The sequence below is a fragment of the Protopterus annectens genome, chromosome 8.part0 (genome assembly GCF_019279795.1).
Source record: "Protopterus annectens isolate FY-2018-M chromosome 8.part0, PAN1.0, whole genome shotgun sequence".
NCBI lineage: Eukaryota > Metazoa > Chordata > Ceratodontiformes > Protopteridae > Protopterus > Protopterus annectens.
In genome coordinates this window covers 1,320,482,023-1,320,503,217 of record NC_056741.1, presented here as the reverse complement: position 1 = coordinate 1,320,503,217, position 21,195 = coordinate 1,320,482,023, and the positions used below count along the sequence as shown (strand labels likewise).

At 39.2% G+C, this 21,195-nt stretch overlaps 1 protein-coding gene across 1 annotated transcript in view; it reads left to right on the top strand.

Moving 5' to 3' along the window:
• SIAE (sialic acid acetylesterase) overlaps positions 1-21,195 on the top strand; it is a 310,992-nt gene that overhangs the window by 134,348 nt on the left and 155,449 nt on the right. The window contains exon 5 of the mRNA XM_044080856.1: positions 17,294-17,477. Coding sequence (XP_043936791.1) covers positions 17,294-17,477 — 184 coding nt within the window. The remainder of the gene's footprint in view (positions 1-17,293; positions 17,478-21,195) is intronic.

Below are 21,195 nucleotides of genomic sequence, written 5' to 3'. Positions count from 1 at the left end.
GTTTATCTAGAGAATTCTGATGAGGGTTAAGTTAAGTAGACAGGAAATAAAATAAATAGTGGGCGAGAGGAAGTAAAAGTCTAGAAAAAATAATAGCCGTGGAGGAGGTTTGGAGAGATTACAAGAGGATTTAGAGTTAATTAAGGAGTTTGGCAAGTGTAGAAGTAAAGCAGAATAAAAACGTGTTTGAGGAATGAAGAAGAAAAAAAATAGCAGCTCAGCCTGGGGATAAGCAGGAGCATAGCCACTTGTCATTTACATGAGATTTAAGCAGTTTTTGAACAAAGGAGGGTCACCGGTTTTAAGAATTTTCTGAGGGATGAAATTCCATGATTTAGAGATGTATGAAAAAAGAAAGTTCCCAAAGCTGTTATTGGATTTAGAAACGTTTAGCAGGAATTTGTGAGAGGATCTTGGGGGTCTTTTATTAGTGTGGGTTTGCACTAAGGTTGGGAGGGCTGGACATTTATCAGGTTGATATATGACATAATGGGTTAGTATAATTTGGTTGAAGGATAAGAGATTAGATAGCTCTAGCCACTTTAGTTGTCGGAGAGCAACGCTGGGACTTTGGGCTGCACTTTAGACTGCAAACTATGTCCATGTGTCTGAGTGGTGTCCCAGTGCTGCTTGGGTGTTCAGAAGAATAATCTCCAGCTGTCTTTTAAGAAATCTCTTTACTCAGCTAGTTTATACAGCCTTTTAACTGGTAATGGGATGCTTTGAATCCTAGACTCCCACCTATGTTTGATGAATACACACCAGAGAAAGCTGGAAAAGTGACTTATGAGTTGTATTCTGGCTGCAGAATAGTAAAAACAAAACCATGCTCTTGTAGTTGCATCATTCTTTACTGGAGAAGAGGGGAAACTGCTATGGAAATTTTAGCAGATGATTTGAACTCCAGTGAAGGTAGGGACACTTTAATAATTAGACTTGATACTATGTGAAAAAAAGGAAAGTGTATTTATAAGGGACACTCTAGTTTTGGTTTGATTATAAGGGTCACTTTCTATGTCAGATTATATAATTGATTTAGGAGCAAATATGAGTGTGATGAGTAATGGTGCTTTCCTGGCCATATTATTGTAATGTGTGAGCAGTAATCATACCTCTGAACTGTCCATATTTTTGCAAATGTCCCAATTTTTATCTTATATTTTTGGACTGTTTCTCATAAAACCTGTGGGTTTCTGGCAAATTATTGAAACTTCAAGTCACTGAATAATGACAGACATTAGAGTTTCAGATTTCATATCATAGGTAGGTACTAGGCTATTAGCCCTAGGGCCTATATATGCCTAGCCAAAAAGGTACCCTAGCTTTTGCCACCCAAGAAAATTATTTTCCTGTGCCCCTGTCGAGCAGAGCCACAGAAGTGATTCCCAGGGTGAATTTCCTATTTTCCATCCAATCATCAAGAATTTTCTTGAAGAGTGCTAATGAGGAGCTCTGTTTGACATAAATAGGTAGTCTATTCCAGAGTATGGGAAGTCTCTGGGACAGGAATCTATCCCTCCAGCATGTTCTGTTTATTGTGGTGACAAGGTTTAGGTCCCTCGAGCGTGTAGCTCCGAGGGATTGATATTTCTTTAAGTGGAGCATGTCCAACAGCTCTGGGTTTGACATAGCTTTGTATGTTAGTCAGAGATCACCTCTGAGTAGGCAATATGCGAAGGAGTAAAGCTGGAGTTTTTTGAGACGGTCTGTGTAGGGCATCTGTTTGAAGCCAGTAATCCTCTTTGTGAGGTATGTCTGTGGCCTTTCCAGTTGTTGTAGATGTCTTATGAGGTACATACCAAAAAGGGCGTTGTACTCTATAATGGGTCTAATGAGTAGAGGTGAACAATGACCTCTTTTTTCCTTCAGAAAACGCATGGTAACACAAAATCTGTTACTCTAACAACTTTCTAAGTTTCCAAGAACAATATTTAAAATATTTCACTATTGTAGAACCTTTGTCCCTCCATTATTTTTCACTTTGTCCAGACTTCTTGTGTTAAGAGGTTGAGAGGTATGAACTAAATGGAAGCTTCAGCCTATGCACTGGCTCCTGGCTCCTGTGAAACGCTCACACATGTGCAGAAGTACTTTCATAACTACCAACAGTAAAATCAGTGAGAAGAGCAGGAAACAAAGTGGTACAACAGAACTTTTCACTAGTATAAATCTAGAATGATCATTGGACAAGTAATGCATTTACAAGAAATCAACAAGTATATTACAATGATTTATATCAAGTTGTTTAATGGTACAAAACTGAGACAATACAAATAATTTTTTCAAGTGACTAACCATTGAAGCATTTGGTATAATGTAATTTATACATACAAAATAACGGACTGAAACTAAATGCCCCAAAATGCATTATTATATCCTTTCTGAAGTCATCTACCCAAAGGAACTACCACATTGAGAATATACCCCTAGAAGTTTGATGAGACAGAATTACTAATCATTAGGATAGAAGGAGATGAGAAATGGTGATATATACCCAATCTACAGGAAGGTCTCCAGAAGAGATGGTATTCCTGTGGTAGTTTAGAAGTTAGGAGGGAAAAAAACTGATAAAGATCTGGAAGATTTTGCCTAACTGTATTTTAAGACGAAAAGTACCAACATCCTGGAAGAAAGTGGAGGTAGCTGTAATACCCACAGAGGGTAAAGATCCATCAGATCTAGCTTCATACTAAACCATGATTATAAAGTGTTTATGTATGTAATGGCTAAAAGAATAGCAAAAGTGATGCCACATTGATAGATATGCATCAGTGTGGTTTAGTGGAGGGGAGGCAAACATTTGACAACATTAACAGAACATTGATGAGCCAGAGGGAAGCAGAATGTAAGAAAATGCCACTGTTGTTTGTGGATCTTGATGCAGAGAAAGCATTTGACAGAGTAAGCTGGGACTTTATGAGCTTGGCAATGTCAGCATTTGCATTCCCTGATAAAATGATAAAGTTGATTAGGAGAATGTATGATGGATCAGGGGCAAAAATTAAAGTGGGTGGGTTCGTTCCTCTCCGATAATTTCTGCTTCAGCAGAGGAACCAAGCAGGGGTCTCCTCTTCCCCTTTGTTATTTGCTTTATATTTAGAACCATTGACAAAGAAAATAAGGGACTCAGAAATTCAAGGATATAATTGGTATGGTAGTTGCGAAAAGCTGGATCCATTTGCAGATGATATTATTTTATATCTGATGAAACCAGAAAAGGACATTACAGTGTTGTGGAACATTTTGAGACAGTTTCATATCTTTTTGGGATACAAAATTAATGAATCTAAAACAAAAGTATTAGTTGTAAATTATGTACATGTACCCGCAAACTAATTGGTTCAGTAATATCCATATTTATGGGGACATGATAAAATGAAGTATTCCGGTGCATGGATTAAAAATGATTATGGTGTGGCAGCTAAGCATATGTGGGAAAAGAGTAAAGAAAATATAATACAAAAACTGAGAAATTCTAAGCTCTGTTATATCAATATGGATAGTAAGATACAAGCAGTTGTAATGTTTTAGTCCCTTTAGTGTTATACACAGGTCAGGCACATTTTTATCAACAAGAGGAGAAGTTGTGGATAGCAAGTCATAAAGAACTGAAGGATTTTGTCTGGGAGGGGAAGATGGCAAGAGTCAAGTTGGATAAGCTGATTCTTCCAACATAACAAGGCAGACTGGGATTACCCAATATGAAGTGGTATTTCAGAGCTAAACAGTTAAGGCTGCTAGACATAGCACAAGCAGAACCCTATAATTCAAAGTGAAAGGAATGATGATGTAATGGGGGGAAGCTCAAGAAACAAGGAGAGATTGGGATTTCTGATACAGCCCTTTAAGGAGAATAATAACAATCATACAGAATATTATATTCATAAAGTAGCAGAAAGTATTCTACGAACTAAGCCAACAAGGAAATGGAGGAAGGAGATTCTGCCAATAGGGATGACAGCAGTTAGAGATACAGACAATAGGCAAGAGGGGCTGAAATCTATTGGAGACAGCTGGCAAAGGAACCAAGGTATTGGGAGCAAATAACTAGAGAGGGAAAGGTAACAGAATGGGAAGATGCCAAGAATTTATTTGGACTGCAGGTTAAAGATTGCCTTCCCTATCAAGAATTGATATCAGAGTATACGCAAAGAGAAAGCAATAGAGGGTCCTAAACAAAAGACCAGCACTGGTAGAGTTTTAAGTAGAATCTAGAACGGAAGCTGCTGTTAAAAAATGAATAATTAGTAGAGCATATAAAATATTGCATGATAACTATAAGAATTAATCAGAGGAGGTTAGAAAGGATTGGAAAGAGAGATTGAATAAGTAATTCACAAAGAAACAATGGGGAGTTATATGCATGTCTCCCAAATATGCAATAAAATCTAGAAGATTTAGGATTTTTGCTTGGAAATCTTTACATAGGTATTTTTACTGAAAATGAACATATATCCAGTTAGACTAGCCCGGTCAACAAATGTAAAAATAAAAATAAATAAATAAAAAAATAAAAGTGTAATGAGTTAGAAGGCTAAAGATTCCGTGCAGACTAGTCTGTCAGAGATGCTGGGCGAACAAATTGGTGTAACTAGGGAAACAATTTTTCTGAGGTATAATACAGAATCGGAATAGTCTAGATATAGTAAGGCCTTGCTGACTCTAATTATGGTGGCTGCCAAAAAAAGCAATTGCTACAAAATAGAAATCAAAGTAGTGAATTTAGTAAAAGAGCTAAGCAACTGGAATTTGGATCTTTAGAAAAGAGTAGGAGCAAATTACATAGGAAAAATGGGAATTGTGGGAACAGTACGTACAGGGGAGGAATGAGGTTTAAAAGAAGGCAGGACTTAAATGAGCTATGTAATGTTTGACTGACAATGATTGAGTAGATTATAAGTGATGTAAAAGGCATGCAACTAAGATATGTCAATATGTTTTTTCATTTATATAAATGTATGATTGCCCATGTCATAAGTTATAATTTAATAAAGACGGTTCTTGTTTAAAAAAGAGTTGACCCAGTTGTTTGGGATTTGAGGACTTATGTGGACAGTGACTTAATTTTTGACCAACATTTGTCTATCATTGTAAGAAAGTATTTCTTTATTGCACAGCTTGTAAACAAAAGGATTGTGTCTAGATCTAGGAGTGTCATTGTCTCCCTTTACTCAGCCCTTATTAGGCCAATCATTGAATATAATGCCCTCTTTGGCATGTATCTGTCCAGGCAGAGGTAGCTTGGAGAGCTAGATGGGGAACAGGAAATTCATCCCTAGTGTGGCACCTAATGGGCACAGGCAGCCTGTAAATGGTTCACCTCCCAGGCCCATTCTTGTAAATATTTACTCACCCAGCCCCTGATTACACTTACCAAGGGTACCAGAACTTGTCAGGGATTTGGGATGCATGGTTAGGCTTAAAAAGTTCCTTGTGAACATTAGCCTAGTAAACACCTGTGGACCTGTAAACATATGAACAACTGGAACTCCCACAAAGATACCTTACTAAAATTATACAAGGTCTAAACAACATGTCCTACATGTACCAACTGAAAGCCCTGTCACTATACTATGTATCCCACAAGCTACTAAGAGGTGACCTGTGTCTGGCATATAAGGCATCCTCTGATCCATTACTGATGGATTTATTGCACATCAGCAAGACAAATGGCATCAGAAATACTCTTTCTGTGGATCTAAACCTCTTCTGCATCATCAACAGACTATTTTGTAGGGACAGGTGTATCTCACAGAGATACCACTGCTGTGGAACAGACTCCCCATCTACATGAAACAAATTTCATCCCTGTCCATATTCAAGAGCAACTTGGATCTATGGATGGGAGAAAGACAATTTACCCCCAGACTGCCGCCTGCACTACTAGTAGACAGAGTCAGCTCCTAAATGCTTTATCCCATGCATGGGTCCCCTCAAAGTTTCTGTTATATGATCTCAGTTATTCTCATTAGGACTGATATAGAATTATTGGCTATGAGATGGGTAAGGCTAATCTAACACCAAATAGGATATGTTATTTCAAGCACAAAAAAGAGACTAGATAGGCTTAAAATGGCCAACAAGGGCAGATAGCCTAGTACTACAATGAACCTATAAACCTGTAAATCTAACTTATCATGCATTTTCTAAAACAGAACTCAAAATTTTGTATAAATGTTTTTCTTTTTTACCATTCAACTGAGCAAGGTTAGTTGACAGTATTATAGATTTTAAGTTATATGTGAGGAAAGTAGTGTCTTTTAACAGATAAAACAATAACAACACCTGTGGAAGAGTGTCTCAAAAGGATTAGCACTTTTAATCCACCATTAATACCAGTAATGATGGCATTCCTCCATTAATACCAGTAATGATGGCGTTCCACTATTAATACCAGTAGTGATGGCGTTCCAGACATTATGCAGACATGAATTTACTCAACTTTTAAGTAAACCTCCTAATTTATTTATAACAGAAGATGATATTTTATTCCAAATAGGTAAGGTAAAAAAGATGTTAGATACATGAAACTGAAATGTTGATGGATGAATTTAATATTACCGTATTTGTAGACAGAGCATTTCAGTATACTGATTTAATACTTTTGGATTTATTAAACAATGGTGACCTTGCTTACTCTACCCATAGTTTTATAAAGGTCGAACATCCTATTTTAGCCCAATTTTTTGGGATTCCTAAGCTGCATAAGAATGAGGTATAGTTTCTCCAAGGGCATCAAAATCTCTAGGGCCGAGTGGTATTACACAAGGTTCCCCTTTATATGCTCACAATTCTCCACATTTTTTGAAAAAGCTAAATGACTTATATGTAGATGTGTAGTGGGAGAATCTTATGGTTGCCGCTGATGTTGAATCTTTGTATACTGTAATTCCGCAAGACAGAGGAATTTAAAGAATTTTGTAAGGTAAGGTTAATATCATTTGTATGTTATTAGAATTGGTTAAAATCAGTAATTGTTTGTATTTACAAGCCCATTTTTCACCAGGTTAAGGATGTAGCTATGGAGGACTAATTTTGCCCCCAGTCATGCTTACTTGGTGTTAAAGAATTGGGAAAGAACTGTTTTATATAAAATGTACTTTTAAATATGTGAAGATGTATATGAGATTTATTGATGACTTGTTTTTCATAATAGTAGGACCCCCTGAGGCTGTCTATTGTATGTGTGATATTAACTCTAGTTGTGATTGAGTTTTAGTTGTAATGTGTAATGAAATAACATTGCATTTTTGGATGTTGATATTTCTTTTGATAATGTTACTGGCGCCTGCAGTTCTGATATTTATAGAAAACACATGTATACAAATCATTTTATATACGTTAATAGTAGGCATTCACATTATGTAAAGAATACTGTGGTTAAATCTCAAGGTATCAGGATGCCTAGATTAACTACTGAAGATCAATGTTTTAGAGACTATTTGAGTTGTTTACCTTGAGAGGGGATATAAGGAAGAAATTATTATCAATATTTTAGATGACGTGATCATAGAGCTAAGAAATATGCACCTGTATTAGGAAATGAAGATAGCAGTTGCCCCGCATTTGGGGAGAGGACCACTATACACAAGGATTTCACCAGCTCTTTTGTTTTAACATATATTGTGGATGACAAAGCCATCAGAAATATAATGGATAAACAACTGGCAAGTTTCCCATACTTGCCCAGTATAACTGGGGAGCAACCTAGATTTCTGGGTAAAAAAGGGACATAATTTCAAGAATATATCAGAACATGGGCATGTACACCATCGACAAGACACTTTGTTTACTACAGTGGGTATATCTAAATGCAGTTCCTGTAAATGGTTCTGTTATATTTATGAAGGACAGCAAATTTTGGTCAGGGATGGGACGAGAGTAGTGTCTGGGATTTTTATTGTTGCAAAACTGAAGCAATTGTTTATTGTGCTATATTTGAAATGTAACACATTTTATGTAGGAAAAAATGTTAGGATGCTATATGAGAGAATTGCAGAGCATATTGACGCTATTAAAAATAAAGATTGTACAAATGCATTGGGTCAGTCAGCATCTTGTAGTAACTTCAGGAAAGTTTTTTTCTTTTTCATTCTGGACAGTGTAATAAATAATGGTATAGGGGAGATCTAAATAATCTTGAAATTAAAGAATTAAGATGGCAGATTAAATTAGATGCCACATGGGTTGAACAGACATATCTCTGTGAAAAGTATTTTGAAATATTAAGGTCTTAAATAAATTGTTTATATTATAACAATGTTTTAATTAAATGTTGCTTTTAATTAATAATTTTAATAATATAATGAGGTTTGAATATCTATTGGTAAATATTTGTCATGTAATGTATGCAATACAGTATATAGATGTATACGGATGATTTTAAAATTCAGTTCTGATGAAGTCTGTTTGGACAAAAGCGCTTGACTGAGGATTAAAATTTTGTTTCTGTTGGAACTTCCATAATAAGTGTTTTTTAATATATTTTAGTGTGTTTATTTAATCAAGGCAAACAGTTTGATTTCTTTATTTTTTGGGGTTTTATTCTTTGTAAAGGGTCTGATATTCATGGAAAACCTGTCGGTATACTTCCAATCACTTGCATGGTCTACATCCTAGTGGTACAGGACTGTTTCATTTCTTATCTTCTAACAAAGAGGGTAGACACTTGCATTCCACTTTGCAGAAATAATTATTATACCTCAAAGATGCCGGGCTCATGTCTTTTCTTAGCTCTGCATTTCATCTTAAAATTGTCATTTTTGGCTGGAGGGATAATGGACTAGTCAGTAAGCCAAAAAAAAAATGGAAGAAAGTCCATCTTTAATGTGATTGCGGGCTTGAAAGCCTCTGCATGGTAGAAAATCAGTGTGTATAGTGGAAGGCATTTGTGTATATGTAAAGGCTGGAGTCAAGAAAGCGAGAAGTTAGGAGTACATTTTGTATGATAGCATTGTCAAATATTCAGTTATTTCCATCTTCTACAGTTTTCAGCATAGCTCATACATGTGCAGCTGTTAGGAGACAGTATTTGTAGAGTCACTTCTTCTTCATTGGCTGTACTTCCTTCTGTGTAAAGCAGGCATCTTATACATCACTAGCAGTTGAGTAGTTTTCAGCATTAGTGATGTTGTCTGCAGTTTTTGTATGCCTGGTACCCAGGATTTGCAGCCTAACTGTTGTGATGATTAATTTCTCAGAAAGTAAGAACATTTGCCTGCATTCCCTATTAAATTACTGTAGTTGCTATGTACCTTAATTTAGGTTAATTGGAGGGTCTACTTAACAGACCTCTTTTTTATGTCTGCAAGAGTTGTACAAGTCAGTTAAAATTAAAAAAAAAAAATTACATGAGATGTGGAAGTACAGATTCACTTTCTTAAGTGTTAATATTTTTACCCCTCAAAATTTCAGTGTTAAATTTTTGGACTACCTTATGAAGGTGTCTCTAATACAGAATGCGAAGGATGATGCAGTGTTTCTTCTGACCACCATTAGCATTCATATTGTAGTTGGTGACTACAATCGATTTATCCAGTTTCTTTTTGCATTTCTTTCAAGTATTTTGTTTTACTTGCACTAGCCATAAATTTCAGACAGTTGCCATCATTTCTCTGAACAACTGGTGTAAAGTTGTTCCAAAAAGCAAATGAAAAGAAGTTACGTACTCACCATAATGTTCCATCTGTGTTGTCTATTTTCATTCATCCTCAACTAATGGGTTCAGATCTGATCCTCAGATCTGACTTGGCCATTACACCAGCTCATGGCCTGCAAAAACTCTTGAGCTCCTTCCCTACCCATAATGCACCAACCCCTAACAGCCTTCAGATCTTGTTTGCTGGTTGACAGAAAGACTATTGTAATATACCATATCTGGAGCTTAATACAAAGGACAGTTTTGTCCTTGAAGCTTCTCATTCCTCCAGAAGTCAGTCATTAAAATGGATGGTGGTTGGTGGGTGGGGAGTTGTGGAAGAATGAAAATGGACAACACAGATGGAATGTTATGGTGAGTGCATAACATCTTTATCTGATGTTGTCAATTTTAATTCATTCCTCAACTAATGGGACAGAGTCCCCAGCTACATAAAGTCTTGGGTGGACTCTAAGGAAGGATATTCCTGAGTACGGTTGAATCAAAGGTTGCTGTTCCCCTCATGACCAGATCTACTTTGTAATGAGTGATAACAGCATGAGGATTTGATCAAGTTGCACTGATGTCATCCATAGAAGCTCTTGACTGAAACATAAAAGAAGTTGCTGTAGATCTGGTTGAATGATCTTTTAAAGGTTTTGGTAAGGGGAGATTCAACTTGTTATAGACAAATGAAATGCAAGCTGTCAACAATCTAGCTAGAGTTACCTTTGAAACTGATTCACCTAATTTAGTATGTGCAAAGGAGATAAATAACTGATCTGTCTTTCTAATTTCTTTTGTTCTGTAGGTAGAAATGTAGTTGTCTATGGATGCCCAATAAATGCATTTATTTTCAAATCTTAGAACGAATACTGGCAAGTTAATGGATTTGTTGATGTTGGCTTCTGACACCACTTTAGAAAGGAAGGAAGGAAGCATTGGTATGTAATATGATCCCATCCTTATGAAAAATCAAATATGGAGGCTTAGAAGATAATGCTTGGCATTCGTTAATTCTTCTAGCAGATGTAATTGCAACTAGAAATATAGTTTTCCAGGTCAGGAATTTAAGATCACTTTTAGCTGCCAATTCAAAGAGAGAATGAATTAAGGCTTGCAGTACCAAATTTATATTCCATGGTGGAGTGGGGTCTTTATAAGGGGGACTTAGCAGGAGTGTGCCTCTCAAAAAGGCTTTGCAAAGCTTAGAGGAAGCCAGTGAAGAATTTTGAAATCCAACATGAAGGTTAGAAATTGCTGCAAGTTGAACATTTATAGTTGGTGAGCTATCACCTCCATTAAATGGACTCTCCAAAAATTACAGAACCGATTGAACTGGAGTTGAGAAGGGGTCAGTTTGATTTTGCTCTGCCCAACAAACAAACCTGTTCCATTTACTCCTGTGGTGTTTCCTAGTAGAAGGTTTATGGGAAGATAAAAGTATGGAATGGACAAGGGAAGAGAGCACTGGATGTCTGGCTATTAAAGGAATTGGAAAAAACATGTTGTTAGCTTGTGGTCTGAGATATCTGGGTGAACCATGCCTGTTGGGTGGGATAGACAGTCTGGAGTTGGATCCAGAATCCAAGATGGATACTGTAGATGAGGCCAAAGGAAGGGAAACCAAATCTGTTGAGGCTAGTAAGTTGCAATGGGGATGACTTTGCTCTTCAACCGGGGTGCTTTCTGCAGGAATTTGAGAATCTGGGGAGTCGGTGGGTAAGCATACCAAGACCAGGGGGCAATCTTGGTGTAGAGCATCCCTTGGTGATTCTCCCAGTAGGAGAATAATGGCAGAAAAGCTGCTGCACATGTTGTTTAGGGGAGAGACAAAAAGATCGCAGCAAGTCTGGCCCCACTGACTGAAAATTATTTCTGTCACTTTGTTGTTGAGAGACCACTTGTGAAGTAGTAAGATGGACCTGCTCATTTTGTCTGCTATCACTTTGGATTTCCCCAGAATATGCATTGCTATTAGAAAGCGGTTGGAAGATTTCACCCATTGCCACACTCTGAGGGCTTCTCAACACAGGTGGTAAGATTTGGTTCCCCCTTGTTTGTTGATGTACCAGACTACTGGCATGTTGTAAGTCTGGATTCCAATTGTCCTGAGTGCTTTGGACCATTTTCCCCAGGAAATGCCCCCCCTACCCAATCTGGGATGCATCCGTGGTCACTATGGCCTTGGGCTAAGGGAGGACAAAAGGACATCCTTGTAATACCTGTTGCGACTGCATGCACCGGCAAAGATATCTTTTGCAAACTTGAGTTATTCTTATCTTTGCTGACATGGGTTGAGAAAGTATTGATGACTGTATTGTTAGCATACATTGTAGAATTCTCATGTGGAATCTCACTAAAGTAACTAAAATTATTGACATTGACATTGACCCCAGGGCCTGTAGAATCAATCAGGCTGAAATTCTGGTACTGCAAATTATTTTCTTCACCTGCATCTTTATCATTTGCACTCTTGATAGAGAAAGAGAAACTAACATAGATAGTGTGTTGAACACTGCTGCTATGAATTTTAATGTCTGTGTCAGTTCTAAGTGAGACTTTTTGTAATTTATGGTAATTCTGAGATGCAAACAAGTCTGTAGTACTTGATCTTGTGCTTCCATCAGTCAATGCCTGGTCAGGGCAGTAATGAGCCAGTTGTCTAAATATGGAAACACCCATAATCCCCGCAGTCTCAAGTGAGCTGCTACTACTGCCATACATTTGATGAACACCATGGGGGCTGTGGTGAGGCCAAAGGGCAGCGCTCTGAACTGGTAGTGACTGGCTCCCAGCCAGAAGCGTAAGTACCTTCTGGATCGTCTGTTCATTTTTATATGATAGTATGCATCCTGAAGGTCTGTTGAGCACATCCAATCATCCTTGCCTAGAAAGAGCAGAATGGATTGAATCATGACCACCCAGAACTTTGTGTGTCAAACTGACTTGTTCCAGTAAACCGAGATGCAAAATTTGTCTCCAGTCCCCTGTTTTCATTGACACTAAAAAGAATCTTGAGTAGGTTCCAGATTCTATTTGGTCTGGTGGGACCTCTTGGATGACTCTTTTTCTTAGCAACGTTTGGATTTCTAGTGCCGTTGCTTTCCTCAGATTGGGTGGAACAGCGGGAAATTTTCTTAACAATGGAAGAGGTAGGGAAAAGAGAATTATATAACCACTGGAAATGATTCTCTGCACCCAGTTGTATTTTGTTATATCTAGCCATGATTTCTGGTGCAGAGATAAGTGACCGCCAACTGCTTCTAGGGGGGGCAATTGGGCCTCCTTTCAGGAGCACTGAAAGGGTCTGTCGGAATAGACCCCGGTTTTGAGGGCCTCCTCTGCCACGGGGGTATCGCCATCCATTTTAGCTCCTCCCTCTATCTCTGGGGGAATTATCTCCACATGTTTCCTGGCAAGAACCCTGGGACTTTCTGAACCACATTTTTTGACCTCTCCACTGATTCCTGGAAAAGGTCATTTGAGGGGTTGAAAAACACATGTCCACCACAGAAAGGGGCTTTCCATCTTTCTCACACCTGAAGAGCGAGTTCTTCCCTATGGGGCCAAATAAGGAAGTGCCGTCAAAAGGAGCATTGATGATCAAGGGCTTGAAGGACTCCGCAAAATCACACCGTCACATCCAGGCATGCCTCCTGATGGAAATACCTGAATCCATGCCCATAAGGTGCTTTCTGCAGTGTGCAAGATGAGCGTCATGGATGAATTAGATTTAGCTTTTAGGGTAGCCAACTGAGAGACTACTGCAGATTGAGCCTCAGGAGTTTCAGTTCTAAAAAGAGATTTTGATAGCTCTTTAATCAAATCTCTTTGAAGTCTTGTAAAATGTGCCAGATAGTTCAGCGATCTGAGTGCAAAAGTAACTTAAGCATAAACATGCTTCCCAAATCTGTCAAATCACCCTAGACTCTCTTTTAGGAGGATGGACAGTGGAACTCTGCTCAGCAAGTTCCTTTCTAGTAGCTGCCACCATGACCATGGCATCAACTGGTAACCCTGTACCCCCAAATTCTCTTCCTACTGGTGGAGCCAGAATCTGGTCTGGTCTCGTGGAAATTAGCTCAACCAAATCAGGTTCCTGCCATGCCCAACTAAAGACCAAATCAATGAACTCATTGGTAGGCAGAGTAACCGAGGAAATAGATGGGCCAGCTCCAAAGGCCTCCAAAATACTGATTCCTTCAGAGAAGGGTCTTTTAAAGACCAGCCACCCTTCTGCTTAAGGATCTCAGGAATGTCTCCAAATGAGACATCTTCGGGTGGTGATTTTGGGGACTCCTCTCCTTCATCGAAATCAGTATCTTCAGTGACTGACTCTTGAGGAGAGTCCAATTGCCTCCTTTTGCACTTTCTCTTCCTAGGGACTTCCTTGGTGGTGTGGTCTGGTGAAGTATCAGAAGAGATTAGGATACTTTGCTGGGAGTCTGGAATATCTGAGCTGTCCCTGTGGGGTAGAATGTTGAGGGTCACAGTGCAAAGTCATCTGACAAGTAGAGGGTGTATCTCAGGGAGTAAAACTGATATGTTCTGCAGGAGCAGAGAACACTCACTTCACAGCATCAAAGGCAGATCGCTGTGGCGAGAAGGAAGGCAATGGAGCCAAGAAAATAAGTTTCTGGGCCATCACCTCCCTCTGCTCTGAAAACAACCCACTGAGGCGTAAGTTGAAGCTGAGCTGTCCAGTGCTGATGCTCTGAGAGGAATGGTTCAGCTCCGAAAACCTCAGAGTCAACGCCAACCTCCCAGACCTGACAGGGATGCTTCTGCTCCGAGAGTCATCCAACTCCGAGGAGGGAAGAGGATGTGCACTCAGAGCAGCATTCAGATCTAAAGACAGTGTTTTCTTCAGATCTGAACCAGAAGGACCTAGAAGGCTCAGATCTAAGGACTTTAAAACAACAGACTGGATTAGAGAAGGACCTGTAATGGGTGGAGTAGAGGATGATTGGGTTTACTGACCCAAAGGGGTAGAAGCCGTGAGAACCCCCATCTGAATTTGTGCTGCAAGGAATTTCCTTGTCTCTCTTTCCATGTCTGCTTTGGTGAGACTCCTGGAGGAATGAGAAGATGCCAGGGATAGAGATTTAGAACTCCCTTCCAGAAAAAAAGGGAAGGCAGTCCAGACAGAACTGGGTCCAAATGGGGGGGCATATGTGGTCCTGGGTAGAGGCTTTGGATCCAAGACAGTAGCATCCAATGTAGATTTGGTTGGTTCCAAAGAAGGTTCAAGCTTAGCGAGTTTCAGATCTGATTTCTGTATTTTTTTGAAGGTCCTGATGAGGAAGATGTGGAAGATTCTGAAGGATTAGACCTCTTCAATGGGTCTTTAGCTTACTATTTGGGGTATTGAACCCCACTGATGGCTTCAGAAAATGAGGTGTGCAAGAAAACCTTTAATATTAATTTATTTCTTCTGTCAGCAAGAGCACGGGGGTTAAACTTATTACAAATGCTGCACTGTATCTTTAAGTGATCTGGGTCTAAGCAATGTATGCAAAGAGAATGGGTATCAGAGACAGGCAATTTGTGCCCACACTTCTCACATTTCTTGAATCCCCAAGGACCTTTTTTGGACATCCTGTCAAAGATATATCAGAAACAAAATATACAACACTATAACTTTTTTTTTTAAACCAAGAAAGGACAGACAAATAAAGTACCACCAATGGTATTAAAGAAAATACACCAGGTGTAACAGAAGGGAAAAGGTAATTATACCAACAATGGTAAAATTAGATATACAAAGTGTATAAGGGTTGGGAAGGAAAGTAGGCCTACCAACAATGGTAGGTAGAAATTACACTAATGAGTGTGCAAAAAGAGTTTAGAGACACAGAGGCGAAGAAAAAGGTATATATTTAACAAATAAACTGATTGAAAAGGAAAAATATATAGAAAAACTTATCTCCTACTCTATAACTCTAGAGCTGAAGGCAACTACGTCTAGACGCGAAAGTGGCAAATGAGATCCGAGGGACATTAGGGGTTGGTGTGTTATTTGTAGAGAAGGAGCTCGAGGGTGTTTGGAGGCCACAAGCTAATGTAATGATCAAGTCAGATCTGAGGATGAGATCCGAGCCTGTTAGTTGAGGAATGAATGAAAACTAACAACATCAGAGCGATAGTTATAAGCTAAATAAAATGAAACCAATAAACAGCAATAGAAAATTATTCAAGCTGTCGTGGGATTGATGCGGTAACTTTTTCATGCTGGTTGGGTTATTTGGCTGACTTGAAGGCAGTGCCTGTGTAATTTATTCAAGCCTCCCATGTTGGCCATTTTTTCTGTTTCTTTCTTTTTGTAAGGCATTCCTTGTAACTAAAAGCATTGGTTTGTTTACAGTTACTTAATGAGACCTGCACAACTTCTGTGACACGTTACCCAGAGCTGCAATCATACCTCATGTAGTTGCTGGTATTACACACAATACTACTTACCACCCTCTGTGGTACATGCTGTAATTCTTTTCACTTTCAACCTGTGCTCCCGATGCCCTTATCTGTAATGGAAAAAAAAAAACACAAGACTGTCTAGCATTCATTTGCCACTTGATACAATACAAACAAATTAAATTATTTTTACCTGTTAATGCAAAAAGCAGCAAATTTCTGGTACTTGCACATCATGCCAGTTGTGGGTCTGGTTGGTAATGGGGATATAATGACCTAAGGGCTGCGGACTAGGATACAAATGTATGCTTGGATTAAAATAAGTTGTAAAAAGACAAATATTTATCTGGACATATCGCGGGTATTTGACAGAAAAGTCACTTAATCAGACAGTGTTCTCTGTTCACACCTGAAAAGGGAACATATGGTCAGTTGGCTTACCTGCTTAATCAAAAAAGGAAACAAAAATGACAAGGCTTCAGAAAGATATGAAGAAATGCATTTTGAGTTGTTAAGCAGCCTAGGAAGGATAGATCTGAAATTCAAATAGTTGGAGTGTGGGGATGGAAGACCATGTTACAGAATTCTCCATGTGTAAAAAGTTAATCTAAAATCAACACTAATCTGTTTATGGCAACATTAATTAAAGGATGAATATTCTCATACTGCCAACAGAAACAGAAAGTACGATGTACAGTATTAGGTTGGAGTAACTTTTGCAAAGAAAGTACGATGTACAGTATTAGGTTGGAGTAACTTTTGCAAAGAACACATCAAAGGTTAAAAGAGATCTCATTAGAAGAGGAAAAAGGTGTCCCAAAGCAAAACTGAAGATGGAAAAATGAAATGTATGCAGTTATTTCTTGTACCACAAAAAGTATTAAACATAGCTTTCAGCTGTCCCTAATTTTACATGATGTCCCTGATTTTACCTTACAGTTTTCATGTGCTTCTTGAAAAATGTATGGTTTCAGATTTCGTATTTTTCAGAAAACACGTGAATGCAAAACATGCTGTTCTTGCAACTTTTCCCTGATTTTTGGCCTTTGTCCTTCATTATGTTTTGACTTTGTCCATAATTCTTGTGCTGAAAACAGCAATAGGATACTGAAATGTAATTTTCAACTCAATTTTGGGCTGATAAGCATCCAAATTATATGAGTACGATATGTAAAATCTGGTCTAAGGTTACGATTAGTAGTTAATGTATGAAATTTTATGTATGCATTTATTTATTTTCAGAAAACCTGGGGCATGGAGAATTTACCTACTTTTCTGCTGTCTGCTGGTTATTTGGTCGTTATTTGTATGACAAGATGCAATATCCAGTTGGACTAATACAGTCTTGTTGGGGAGGGACCCCAATTGAGTCATGGATTTCTAATCGTGTAGTGCAGCGCTGTGGAGTTCCAGATAACATAAAAAGGTAATTGACAAAATGTAGATGATTTTCAGAATTGCTTGCTGCAGGATAGAAGGTTGCGTATAGTATTTACTTATTTTTTACTTATATGTGTATATTTTCTGGGCTATCGTTAATACAATGAGTTAAGTAATAAACTGTATTGTATATATTGTGCAGAAGGCTGTGGTACCTGGATATTTTAGTTATTTGTTGTCTCAAGGAGTGAAGGCATTTCAGTTAGGGTAATTTAAACTGATAGTGTGGAAATGTATTTAAAAGCACAAAATGTGGTTACATTGACAAGAATGGATGGTGTGCACTAAAATGATCTAATCAAACTTGCAGACATATTGCTGTTATTTGAAATCCTACTTGTGTGGAACTGACAAATAGTTGTGAAATAATAAATAGAATATATGACACTACTATACAGCAGAGTGTTGAGGAAACCCTGGTAATAGCTCCTAGTAAATCTGTTCTCTACATAAATGTGACACATAAAATAATATTTGTTGAATGAGTGGATAATCTTTCTGGATAAAAATCTGTCACGGAAGCAGACTGTGTCAGTTTGTACTAAAGTTAGAGTAACATGCATGTATAAACATACTTGACAGGAAGGGTTTCGGTCATTGCACATTACTAAGCATAGTTTGAAAGGTAGTTATTAGGCATGTAGTCCGTGACACCATTCAGGAGCATAGTCCAGTTTCCCAATTGCCCCAAAGCACTGTCTCGTGTGGGAATAAATGGATTGCTGACATCTATTCCCACTTAATGCCAAGAAATGCATTATAGTACCTTTTGGAAAGTCAGCCACCCCAGGTAACTACATCCTCAATAAAACACCCCTAAAATGTCATACACTAGTCAGGGATCTTGGAATTCATGTAGGTAGTAACCTAACCTTCGACCAAGATATGTCCAAGGTAGTAAAAAAATCCTTCCATGTTCAGCTTATAAGCAAGGGTATGGCATCTAGGTCCAGAGAGGTCATCGTACCACTGTACTCCACCCTCTTCAGACCCATCATAGTGTATAATGCCCCTTCGGTATGTACCTGACCAGACACATGCAGCAATTGGAGTTTCCTCTAAGGTTCCCTACAAAAAGAATACAGGGAATAAACACAATATCCTACGCTGATCACATTAAAGCCCTTTCTCTTTACTTGGTATCATACAGACTTCTGAGAGGTTTTGCCTGGCATACAAGGCATCTCTGGGCCCTATATTGATGAACTTTTTGCACATCCGCAAAACAAGCAGCATCAGAACTATTAGATTAAAAGACCTAAATTTTGCTTATGACATAAAAGAACATGTTGGAGAGACAGATATGTTTCTCAGAGAATTCCTATTCTCTGGAACAGGCACCAGAACCATTTAAAGCAGAGTTCCTCCTCATCCCTATTTAAGTGCAACTTGAACCAGTGGATGGGTAATTGGAAATTCACCCCTGGTCTGGAGCCTAGATCTCTGATAGGTAGGGTTATAGATAAATATTCTAGGCTATCAGTCTGCAGGCTATTACACACCTAGCTAACAACCAGAAGTCAGAATCAAACCCTGTACCTTGTATCTGTGTAAAAACCTTAACCAATATTAAGATCCCCTGATGGACAGAGGCAGTCAGTAAATCACCCCCTATATTAATCAAATTTGTGGGTCACATTTGGGTTGCATGGCTAGGCTTACAAGTCCCTAGTAGTCGTTAGCCTGCATGAACCTATGAAATATGTTGATTCACCAGCAAATAGGAGCTGGAGCCTTGGTAAACTATCCTGTTAAGTTAGCCATGCTAAGGAGGGAGCAGTATTGGTTAATGAACTTGCCTGCTGGGTCAATTTGGTTGTTTTCTTTGTATGAAAATAAATGATGGATGAATGAAAGAGAGGTTGCTAATGTAGTCAGAACAGTATAGGTTCATAGGTTCATAGGTTCATACTAGGCTATCTGCCCTAGGGCATTTATAAGCCTAGCCAGAATGTGTTTGGCTTTCGTCACCCATTTTAAATTAATTTTGCTATGCCCTTTTTTGAGGTTAGTATACTGTGCCTCTGTCTAACAGTGACACAGAAGTGATACCCAGGGTAAACCTACGATCTCCCATCCACTCATCAAGATTCCTCTTGAAAAGAGTCAATGAGGGACTCTGCCTAACCTGGACTGGGATTTTATTACAGAGTGAAGGGAGCCTCTGGGTTATGAATCTGTCCCTCCAGCATGTCCTATTTATTTCAGTTCTGAGGTTCAAGTCTCTCGTGCGTGTAGCTCGATGGGATTTGGATTTTCTGAGGTGCAGCATGTCCATTAATTCTGGGTTGGACATGGCTTTATACGTCAGGCACAGATCGCCTCTGAACAGGCGGTATGCCACTGAGTAGAGCTGGAGTTTCTTTAACCAGAAAGCATATGGCATCTGTTTGAGCCCTTTGATCCTCTTGGTGAGGTACTTTTGGGGTCTTTCCAGTTGCTGCAGGTGTTTGGTAAGGTACATCCCAAAAAGGGCATTGTACTCAATTCTGGGCCTGATGAGGGATGAGTAAAGAGGCACGATGACCTCCCCTGATCTAGATGTGAATCCCTTCATGATTAGGTGGGCTATATAAAATGTTTTTCTAACCACTTTGGCCACGCGGTTGTCAAATGAGAAATTGCTATCAACTTGGGTCCCCAGGTCCCTAATTAGTTCTTCTGTACTTAATGGATTATCGCCTATGTGGTAATTTGTGGGCACTTTGTTTTTGCCAAAGGGAATGACTATGCACTTTTTGGCGTTTAGCTTGAGGCCATGGCTCTGGCTCCAGTTGTCTGTGTCTATGAGGCCCTTTTGGAGGATGCTTGTGTCGGCTGGAGAGTCGATTATGGCGCCCAGTTTGCAGTCATCTGCGGACTTGGTCAGCCACAGTCCTTCTGTGTTGGCCTGTACCTCCGAGAAATATATACCGAACAAGAGAGGTCCCAGGACTGAGCCTTGTGGGACGCCACTTGTAACTGGTTTGGAGTCTGACATGGCTCCAGCAATTCTAACCATGTGGGTTCTGTCCTTGAGCCAGTTTGCAACCCATCTAGTGACATAGGGGTTTATATCTAAGCTGGTGAGTTTATCTATAATGCCCGAGTGGGGTATTGTGTCGAAGGCTTTTGCGAGGCCCAGGTAGGCTGTGTGGACAACCTTCCCCTCGTCAATGGCCTTGGTGACTGTTTCAAAGAAATCAACCAGGTTTAAGAGGCAGGATCTGCCCTTAACAAAGCCGAACTGGGTAGGATCCAGTGTCTGTAGGTCCCCAATATCTTTATGTATGAGGTCCATGATGATCCTTTCCATAGCTTTGCAGACCAAGCTAGTCAGGCTTATGGGGCGATAGTTTCCAGGATCCGTTGAGGCACCACCTTTGTGGAGAGGGACCACAGATGCTGTACGCCACTGTTTGGATACATATCCTGTAGTAAGGCTGAGATTGAACAGTAGTTTTATGTTTGGGTTTAGCTCTTCTTGGAGTTCATGTAGGACACAGCCCGGGACACCATCTGGTCCCATTGATGTTGTGTTTTTTACTTTGGAGAGGGCGGCTCTTACCTGAGCATCTGAGATGTCAGGGGGGCAGCACTCTGCTGGGATAGATATTTGCCCTTTTGGTGGGGGGGGGGGTTTGCGCTGAACCTGTCAGCTAGGATGTTGGCAATGTCTGTGAGTTTGGTGTATTTTTTGTCATTTTGGACTAATTCTGAGCATA